Source organism: Aphis gossypii, chromosome 1 (assembly GCF_020184175.1).
Source record: "Aphis gossypii isolate Hap1 chromosome 1, ASM2018417v2, whole genome shotgun sequence".
Lineage (NCBI taxonomy): Eukaryota > Metazoa > Arthropoda > Insecta > Hemiptera > Aphididae > Aphis > Aphis gossypii.
This window is the reverse complement of record NC_065530.1, coordinates 13,716,750-13,727,934: the sequence shown is the minus strand read 5'-3', so window position 1 is coordinate 13,727,934 and position 11,185 is coordinate 13,716,750. Positions and strand designations below refer to the sequence as shown.

At 24.9% G+C, this 11,185-nt stretch overlaps 2 protein-coding genes across 4 annotated transcripts; one reads left to right on the top strand and one right to left on the bottom strand.

Moving 5' to 3' along the window:
- Window positions 1–323: 323 nt before the first annotated feature.
- Window positions 324–3,776, top strand: LOC114128633 (DCN1-like protein 4). 3 transcript variants are annotated; one of them, XM_027993188.2, is made up of 7 exons: window positions 324–807; window positions 1,178–1,286; window positions 1,373–1,467; window positions 1,537–1,681; window positions 1,761–1,869; window positions 2,365–2,572; window positions 3,470–3,776. In XM_027993188.2, the coding sequence occupies exons 2-7, from the start codon at window positions 1,207–1,209 to the stop codon at window positions 3,526–3,528; spliced, it is 696 nt and encodes a 231-aa protein (XP_027848989.1). In that variant the 5' UTR covers window positions 324–807; window positions 1,178–1,206; the 3' UTR covers window positions 3,529–3,776. The 3 variants fall into 3 exon arrangements, with proteins under 3 accessions (XP_027848989.1, XP_050054923.1, XP_050054930.1); XM_050198966.1 differs by lacking the exon at window positions 324–807 and adding an exon at window positions 852–999; XM_050198973.1 differs by lacking the exon at window positions 324–807 and adding an exon at window positions 901–919.
- Window positions 3,777–4,994: 1,218 nt separating this feature from the next.
- LOC114128625 (leucine-rich repeat-containing protein 27-like) lies at window positions 4,995–10,965 on the bottom strand. Its single transcript, XM_027993180.2, has 10 exons — window positions 10,768–10,965; window positions 10,474–10,663; window positions 9,356–9,582; window positions 9,209–9,273; window positions 7,664–7,780; window positions 7,374–7,453; window positions 6,636–6,709; window positions 5,642–5,697; window positions 5,230–5,362; window positions 4,995–5,167 (listed from the first exon to the last, which is right to left on the bottom strand). Exons 1-10 carry the CDS (start codon window positions 10,855–10,857, stop codon window positions 5,117–5,119), a joined length of 1,083 nt encoding a protein of 360 aa, XP_027848981.2. The 5' UTR covers window positions 10,858–10,965; the 3' UTR covers window positions 4,995–5,116.
- Window positions 10,966–11,185: the final 220 nt, after the last annotated feature.

Below are 11,185 nucleotides of genomic sequence, written 5' to 3'. Positions count from 1 at the left end.
TACTCGAATATTTATATAAAAAATAATAATTCTTTTTTATACCGTGGTATGAATACAACTGATAACAGCGGATTGGAGCGATTTTTTGCTTGATTTTTGCTAAGGTCGATTGTTCCCAATTGTTCTTAAATATTAAATAGATTATGGATTATAGATAATCGTAGCAAGAATATTATTTTTCTTTAATATTTTAGTGGTCATAATCCATAGATCATCATCTTGTATTATCTATGAAAGTATAATCCACGGATAATATATTATCTGTAAACCTTGTGTTTGATCTTGGTTACTGGTATATTATTGGTCAAGAATCGTCGCACTCGCTAGTTTATCGTACCCTTTTTCTAAAATGTATTGAATTTCGAGTTTCGACATACAGTGTATAAAAGTAAAATAACTTACTACCTAGTTACTTTATAATACATAGTACATTTAATTTATTCTGTGATTTTTACATTTTTACATTTTTCATTCTACATTAGATTACACATTAATAGATAACTTAAAAATAATTTATCAGTCACGAGATTAAATTTATAATAAATATTAATATATAGAAACATTTATTTATATAAAATTAAAAATAATATACTACACGAAACTAGTCAAATCCTATCTGTAACAATTTTATGATAACCGAGAATATTGTTAATCGTTCCCGAAATAAAACAAGTAACAACAAATCCCCGAGTTCCTGATTGCCGTGCCTAGGCCTACACTATACAGTCTACACTCTACAGTAATAACTGCGTAATCCTACTTAAATACGCAGCGACACCTTACAATAGATAATAGTAAATTTGTCTCGTAAGTATTCCTAACTTTTTTTATACAATGTTAAAGTAATCAATTAGGTAGTTATTTCCAACATCAACAAAACAGTCACACGAAAACGGTTAACGACGCTCGAAAATAACTCGTAATTAAAAATATTTTAACTGTTAAAATAAGCAGTAAAATTCAGTGTAAAAAATTGAAATAATTTACTTGCAAATAATGGCAGGTATTGTTATTTCATGCCTCATTTATACTTTTCTCAATCACAATTGTTTAAAACGTTACTTTCCTGTCAAAATGATAATCATTTTTCTACGATTCATATGAAGAATCTCATATCAAATCTCCTATATTTTCTTAAGATAATATTTATTTGAAATGAGTCGTTTACTTTTTTCAGATCTAATAATTAAATTAAGTATTATCTAAATGATGGCAAGGAAACGACGTAGCACCACTGAAATAAATACAGCTGAAAATGCTTCGGTTCCAAAACGTCGTTATACTAGGTAAGTAGAAATAAATTAATACTTATAATGATTATTAATTACAGGTAGTTGTATTATATATTCACACAATGTATTATATTTTTCAGTGCACAAAGAACTCATCTTGAAGAAATGATGGTTTTTAATCAAAAAAAATGTCTTTCGTGGTATCATAAATATACAAACGATGTCGGTGAATTAGGTATTTATATAATAAAAGTAGTATTTGTTTTTGAAACTTAAATTACCTATAAATTTCAATTATTTTTAGGACCCGAAGGCATGGAAAAATTTTGTATGGATATTGGGGTTGCTCCAGAAGATTTAGTTATGCTTGTTTTAGCATGGAAAATGAATGCTAAATCAATGGGATATTTTACTAGTGCTGAATGGTTAAAGGGTCTTACAGAATTACAGTAAATATATTGATTTATAAACTTATATTTAATTTATTACTTATGAAATTGTTAAATAATAAGATATATTTTATTGCAGGTGTGATTCAGTTAAAAAACTTCAAAGTAAATTAGAATCTTTGAGGTTGTGTTTTAATGATCCATTAGCTTTCAAAAGTATTTATAGATATGCATATGATTTTGCAAGAGTAAGTTTAAATTTATTATCTTAATATACCTAATAATATATCGAGTAATATATGTTGTATTATTTCATATATTTATAGATCTATAAAATCTATAGAAATGTTATAATAAAAAAAAGTTATTATTATTATTTTTAACTTTTGTCTCCTGGAGTCTTGGAAAAAAATCCCCAAAGCTATATTTAACTGTTGGATACACCTTTTAGAAATTATAATGAATAATAATATTTTTACTATTATTTATTTTTATTAAATGTGTTATCACAAATCGAATTAATTGATCAAAATAATATTATTAAACTAATTATCATTTAAACTTTATACCATTATACCTATTGTTTTATTATTATTTTCAACTGGCTAACCTAACCTAACTTAGCTTTGGGAATTTTTTTTTCTGATTATTGTCTCCTGGTATCTAGTTTATATGGATTATTAAAGTTACACTGTTTTTATTCTTAATGAAACTATAATAGATGGTTTTTTTTTACTATTAAGGATAAAGATCAACGAAGTATGGACGTAGAAACTGCAAAATTAATGTTAAATTTATTACTTGGGAAACAATGGAAATTATTCCAATTATTTGCTGATTTTATAGACCAATCCAAGTATAGAGTTATTAATAAAGATCAGTGGTGCAATATATTAGAATTTTCACGTTCTATTTCTACAGATTTGACAAATTATGACATAGATGGAGCTTGTAAGTTTTATAAAATATTTTTACTTAAGTAATAATAATAATAATAATAATGAATGTTTATTTAGCAGTTTTTGTAGATAATATGTAGTATAAGTAATTAAAATATTAAAAATAAATTTTTATTTAACAATACAATTTAGTAAAACCCTATCTTTATAATAATTCATATTCAGTGCTCGATTTGGGGGGGGGGGTGCAAGGGATGGAGTACCCTAACTTATTTTTCAGAAATTTTAGCGTACCTCTACGCTATTTATAAGGGGAACATACAGGACACTGGGACGCTGCATCATTCTGCAATTTTATCAAAATACACGTGATAACATCATAATTTTGATAATTTATGGAACTATTTAAATAAGTAGTTAATGGATTGTTTTTTATTTAGTTACTTTTAAGTTTGTTACATTTAATAACTTATAACTATAATATACCAATATACTATTGTACAATATAATATTTACAGTATTTTTTTTTTTTTTGTAATTGATAATTGATAATTATTTTTTATATGTTTAAAGAGGGCGAATAGGGGTGTGGGAGCGTAGCCCCCATGGCTCAGTAATGTTTTAAAAGTAATGGGGATGCTCTTTCTTTAAAAGTTTACAGGGTTTTCCTACTTTAATTTTGCCAAGTCGAGCACTGTTCATATTTCTTTGTTATTTTGTAATATTTACTTGTTGTAAATTTCATCAATTAGATATCCATGTATTGTATTTTTATCTTTAATTCCACAGTCTAAACAGCAGATTTAATGTAGTTAAAAACATATTTTTTTTCAATATAAGGATTAATAATGACAATACTATTTAGAATAAACTATAGATAAATAGACTGTTCACCACAATGTTTTTGTCAGAGTAACAATAGTACTTAAATGTTTATGTTTGTTTTTAGGGCCTGTTATGCTAGACGAGTTTGTGGACTGGTTAAAAAACAAAGGTGAAAACAGCTGAAATAAGGAAGTTGATTATTGCAGACCAAGATTAGTTACTGAAATAATACAAGTTAAATACAATTGAATAAAATGGAATCGATCTCTTATTTACTTTTTCAATATCCATACAAATAAATACATTTTTAATTTCTAATCATGTTTCAAAAATACAGTTCATAATACAAATCACTTTTTTGCAAGTCTTCTATTAAAAATATTTTTTTATAATAATAATAATCAGAATTATAATAAAATTATTCACACTGATATTTTTGTATTTATTTATATTTATTCAAATGTGTACTGTAAAAGTTATAAAGCATAAAATTAGATATCATTATGTTTTATTTTATAAAAAAAAGTGAAATGATAAGTAATTTAAAAATATACATATGATAAAAAAAATAATGAGATAATGAAAATCTTACATTAACATATCTAGCTAAATGTATTTTTATTTCACATTGAAATATTTTTTTCCAATATGTAATTTATAGTTAATACTTATGTCATAATATAAACTTAAGTATTTTTTAATTTATAATGGACTTATAAATAAAGTTAAAAATAAGAGGATGACTCAAAAATTTATTTTTATCCAAGCTCGTAATTTATATCAGTGAAATAATTAAAAAGTAAAATATTTTTATTTTATTTTAACAATATGGACTGAGCCCAGTTACACAGAAATATACAATAATATTAACTTATGATATTGAATATAATAACAGCAAAACAATAGCAAATTACTAAAAATATGATGGATCGTTCTAAATATTGGCCATTTCTCAAAATATTGGTGTTACACTTGAGTATAAAAAATGGATACATATGACGAACAAAAGTTGAAGAGAGTTCAAGTTAATCACAGATATAATATTAAAGGTTAAATTATAACTTTGTTTCAATTATTCAAACCATGACAAAAAAATACAAAATGTTCAAAAATATAGTATTAGCATTGATAACAGTGGTGTAGCCAGCGGTTAGGCCTGTAGGGTCCGGGTCAACCCACTTTTCTCCAAAAATGAATGTTTTATATTATATTTCTTATTTAGTAAAAATATTCATTGATAATCCTAATTACATCAAAATATCGGGCTTACCAAGAAAAAGTGTCTAGCTATGTCATTGATTGATTGTAGAATTGTCTTTTCTATAATCAACAACAAGTAAAAGATTTTGTTTTTTTATAAAATATAATGCAAAAATTATATAATAATGAAAATACTTAGTATTAAATATATTAGGTTTATTTTTCAATATAATAATATAATAGTAAGAATACATTTTAATATTTTGCAATAAAATAAATAACTTATGCTTCTAATAATATCATAAAAATAATGTGTGCATGTTGTGTATTGACTTTATTTGAATGATATTTAAATATTGCATAGTAAGTAAATGAACCTAACATGCAATGACCTATATCCAAGTATCCAATTCTTAAGGACTTATATTTCCAAAATGACGGGTTAAACATTATTATTATCTATTTGTATTTATAATCATTTCAAGTTATATGAATAGCAAAATTAATACAAATGAAAATTTATTTTGTTTTAAAAGGTATTGAAGTTGTTGTCATTCTTATCTTCAACTGATTAAATTATACGAGTTTTCAAATGAGCAATTCTTTTTTGAATATCGTGTAACTGCCGATAGAAAATACATTTTATAGCAATTAGTATAATATAATAGAAAAGTGTTTCCAAACCTTTTGAATTTCCCAATCAATATTTGATATTTTAGAATTATTGTTTTTATCACTGTTTGTATTTTCTTCATCGTTTGGTGTTAAACTTAGAAGCATTTTGTAAATATCTGACATTTCCAAGTCAAAGTCAAACCTACAAAAAATTTAATAAATAAATATAAAATATATTTGATTAAATTTATTAGGTAAACAATTAATACTCTAGGTACCAATTCTACTATGATTTCAATTATTTTCAAGTCTAGACATAGATTTTTAAGTCTTATTATGTATAGGTATTTTTTAAAAAAAATCATTTTATAAATTTTAATAAATTATAATACTTTTAATGGGTGACAAACTAATTTATTTTCATACCTCAGAAATGGCTCATAATAAAGTTTTAATATACAAAAAAATATAAGATACATACGGTTTAATTATTGCAGGTTTAACAGCATTTTTACTCTTAATATTTTCCACACATTCCTAAAAACAATTCATTATTATAAAAAATTGCATTATTTTAAAAATAACTATGATTTAAATTTTAAATCATACAACTTGAGTCAGTTACTTTTTACACTATTTAACCTAACCTACACATATTATAGTTGCAAAATAAGCTATAATTTATCTATTCTACTGAATATTTGGTATAAATTGTCATAGATTTTATTAATACCTTTATAATTTAACCACTTTAACTAATACTATTTAACTTAACTTAAAATACTAGTAAAGAAAATACTATTAGTTCAGTATGGAAATAGGTATGATTGTATGAAATTATATTTATAAAAACAAATAAATGTATTTGACTAAAATAAACCTATTTTAGGATAATGGTTATTGTAATTCGTAGCTAAAATAGAATCTATTTATCAATATAATGTATCATAAATTCAACTAGGGCTTGACTAGAATCAAAAAATACACAGGGAAAATATTAAAATGTACGTGAAACCTAGGGCCGAATTTAGGGGAGGGCTGAGTTGGCTGCATTTCAGGGGCCCCCACTATTTTATGATATTTTAATAAGTAAAAAAAAATATTTTCTTGTTTATGTATAAGGAGCCCCCCACAATGCACTCCGCTGGCAGGCCACATAGCACATACCTAAATCCGTCCTTGGCAAAACAATTTTACGAACAAATTTAACCTTATAATAAATAGGTACAATATTATTGAAGTAGATAGTAGATACCTAATAATTATATGAATAAAAATACTTATATTTCATACATGATATGGCCATATATTTCTATTTTTGTAAAATCCTTTTTACTATCATGCTATAATTGTTTTAAAGACTCCAGTAGCTATGTAAAATAGATATTTATATGAAAAATTTCTCAGGGTTCCAGTCGGTCTAGGCGATTTTACATGTAGGTACGTTTAATTTATTATCAAAACTAAATAATTACTTTTTTGTACGCTTGTCTAGATATCATTTTAGAATATTCTTTATTTACTCCAAATGGTACTTCAAGTCCTCGATCTAAAAAATATTATAAAATAGTTAGGTATCTATACAGGGTGATTTTTTTATCAAACAACACTCATTATTTCCAAAAGTATTCATTTTTTTGAAAATATTTTTTATCCTTATAATTTTTTATGTTTTTTACTTTTTTGAATAATAACATAGATTTTTAATTTCATATTCCAAAGCAGAATAATTTTCTGAGTAATTCGATACATAAAATCAAATTTAGGGTGAGTATTTTATGAGTTATACGTATTTAAAGTTATGCTGCGCGGAGTGGAGTGGTACGGGGTTACCTCGCAAAATGTTTGTCCACTACTCCGCTTGTCTAAACTTTGAATAAGTATAACTCATAAACTACTCACCCTAAATTCGATTTTTATGTATCAAAATACTCAACAAATTATTCTGCTTTGGAATATGAAATTAAAAATCTATGTTGTCATTCAAAAAAGTAAAAACTTAAAAAATTATAAGGATAAGAAATATAATTCTTTTATAAAAATGTTGTTTTTTTTAACAATTTGAAACTATGTAAAAAAATATTTTCAAAAACATGAATACTAAATAATGAGTGTTGTTTGATAAAAGAATCACCCTGTATATCAATACTTATATTAATATAATTAAATTAGATAATATATTCGTGTATATAAAGTAAATATGATGTACTAACAATTTTTTAATTTTGGCAAATTTTCAAAATACTGCAATTGCTTTGCTTTTTCTCTCCATATTTTCAGCGTTTCTTCATCTCTAAACATTCAAAAAATAAAACATACAATATTACACTTCATAATATAGCTAGACAATTTACTTACCTGATTATATACAGTATTTTTATAAATTTTTTGTATATGTTTATAAAAATATTATATAGGTAGTTTAATAATATATATTGATAGTACTAAGTAGTAAGTAGGTACTTATAATTAATAAATTAACAAACGAAAAGACTAAACTCACTTGTAGGATTGTAAAATTCGTTCTTGTTTTTCTAATATTATTTTTTGTTTTTCTAAATAAAGTCTTTCTAATTCTTTCATTCTAATATCTCGATCGGTAACTAAACGGTCACTACTCCTAAATTGAATAATACATAAACATAATAAAAGTTTAATTAGATACTTAAGTATTTAATTAACTCATTAAAATATTATATTCGTGTGCCAAGCCACAAGTTTAAGTAGCACGCTGTGTATCTTTAAATGAATCAATTCACTCAGTTGTGATAAACATTAAACCTAATAACTCTGTTTCTTGACTTTTGAAATTTAAAATATAATCATTAAGCCAGATAACTTAGGAAAATAAAAAATTGAGCCCTTATAATATTAAGCCGTTTTAACACGAGGAGACCAGTAATGTAGACAGGAATTTTCATTGGAGAAAAAAGATATATAGGTATACCCCAAAATATAGCTTATTTTCGTAAAAAATTTTCTATTTTCGGTATAATGTATAAAGTGTAGGTTAGGTTTCAAAGTTTATATTTTTGTAATCTCTAGGTTACTGATTCAAAAACTTATTCAATATTAAAAAGCACTTCCCGTATCTATAGGTAGAAATGTGAAATTTGGCACAAAAATTAGTCGTTTACGTTTAGTATGAATAAGGGCTAAAATCTGCAAATATTAGTTTCACTATATTATTTTATTTTTCTTATTAAATAGTACCATTTTAAAGAAGGTACTTCTAAGTGGTGCCTGAAATTATAATAATTTATTGTAATACTGTAATAGGTAGGTAATAAAATATTAAGAATTAAGGGGAGCAACTTGTAGCAAGATGAAAGGAAATGTTAATCTATCTAATTAATTTATTTGTCAACTGTTCCATTTTTTTCATTTGTACATTAATTATGAATTGTGATTGTTGTCAACAAATAAAAAGTGATTATAAATCAACATCGAAAACCTAATTGTCTAAAAAGGCGAAGTTAAAGACCAATTAATAAAAAAAAAAAACTAGCCTATATAAATGTAGTGATATCTAAATTGTGATAAAATCTTCTTTTCTCTCCATCTTACGTTAGCATTAATGCTTTTCAATTTTTAGTGTTTAACATTTGGTAAGTTTCCTATTATAGCAACCTAACGAGTGAGTGATAGAAAAGAAGGGAACTTAGAAGAAAATAAAAAAGATTTTCAAGAATTCAAGGCCGTTCCAAAATAGTCAGCATATCGAAGTAGAGATATCTATAAAATGTCCCAAACTCCTAACAATATTTAAGTAAAAAATAACAACATATATCTATTATAGTTTGCTTATATGATGTATGATATAGATTATTGTTGTACCTATCTATTGTACCATTAAATCAATGTTCAAATTACAATTTCACACATGAACCATTGGACCTCAATATTGGTTAAATTACGACACTCACTGCTCAGATTATAAACTTAACAATTTAAAAACCTCAAATTTACCACCTTGCATATTAAATTAATATATTATACATTAAAGTGATTAAAAATGATAAATTAGTGTAAATAATACTATAAATACCAATTAGTAAGAAATATCATTGGCCAACTATATCTTTCCATCAACTTCGTTTTTGACGTATTCATCTAAACAATTTTAATGCAATCGTCATTAAAATAGGAGAAAACAATAAATAGATAGGTATTGAATTATTTTAAGCTTAATTACAATTTTTTTATTGTTTTTGTTTTGTTTTTGTATCTTGTCATCTATTATTTTTCTTAAGTTTGTTTCATCATTATTTTGTTGAATCGTTTCTGTAATATTTTGATCATTTTTCCATTTTTCTTGTAAAAAACGTATTAAATATTTAGAACCTTTTTTCACCATATCTCTAGTAAGACAATCAAGTGGATTTCCAGCAACATGTAATTCTCGAAGTTTTGGTAGTGATCCTAATAAGCAATACGAAAACCCAAATTTAAATTATAATTTTACACTATAGGGTAACAATAAGTAATATATCTATTATATATATAATAATAAGCTTACAATCTATTTAATTGAAATTGTAATGTATTATAAATTGATAACTAAAGATCAGAGATGCAAAATAGAACTTTCATAATTCATAGCAATTTAAGTATCTGTATGATACTATGATTATATATTTACAAGCCTACATTGTTTCTTTCAAGATAAAAATACTTAATATTAGGTAACGACTATTAAAAATACTATCAATAACTATCAAACGATCGATCCATTAAAGTATTAAATAATTTACAGTAAAAAAGGGATTCTCCATTTAAAAAATAAAAACTATAGTATTATTAGAAAACACGAGAAACTGGGTGCATATATATATTTTATTAAGTTAGTAAAGGTGTCAGGACTAAATACAAAAAAAAATACTCAGTATTTTATTGGCAACTATAATCGGCATATTTAAAGTTTAAACAAACAAGTATAAAGTTCGAGAAGACTGGATGCACCACAGAGCTGTACCGGGCCGTCTACGGTAACGGCTAACATTGTTCGCTTTTCCTAATAAATCACTGTGCCTTAGTGGCCTAGTCACACTGACTGGGCACCAGTGTGGCTAGCAGTAAGGTTAGGTAACAGTATCGCCATAGGATATTCCTAAATAGTAGGTATAAAAAATATTTAAGAATTTGAAAATATGTTCTTTGAATATATTAAAAATTCCAAAAAATATAGAACTTAAATAAATTCATTAATAAAGTAAAAAATGGCGGTAAGCATACTTGGCGAAGTATTGTCTATACAGGTACTTAAAAACTATATAGAAGATGCATAAATATTATTTTAAACTAATTACATACCCAGCGTTAAAGGCAATCGCTTTAAATCATTTTTGCCCAGAAGCAATACCTGTAAATTTTGATGACCCTGCACACCGTCTGGTAATCGACGTATTCTATTACATCTTAAATCTAACCACATAAGATTTGTACAACCAGTAAATAATTCATCGGGTAATGTTCGTATCATGTTATTGTCCAAGTATAAATACTACGTAAAATAGTTATCATATAAATTATAACATCAATAATTAAAATACAAGCATAGTGGGTATAATATGTAACAAAAATTATTATGTTAGAAACTGTACTCACTCTAACAAAACAACCTATCTCTTGAATAAGAGATTCAGGTATCGTCATTATATTTCTATTTTTTAAAATAACAATTTCCATCGGTTTCATTTATAATTTTATATAATTAAATTAATTATTTAAAAATAAAAATGCTAAATCAAAATCGAATTGTAAAGGTATATGAGTACATGACAAATAATAGACTGTGATATCAATATTAGGTACATCAAATAGTGTTGTCATGACAACGGTCTGCTTGAACTTCACTAAATTAATTTCCAGAGCGAAGTCTTTTTTAGCCTTTTAAAGATATTTGAACTTAATATTTTATCTGCTTATATAATATGTATGTATTTTTGGTAAGTAAATCAGCCAAAAGGTCAGTTAAAAACATTACAAAATAATAATTATATTTCCGATCTATAATAATAATTAA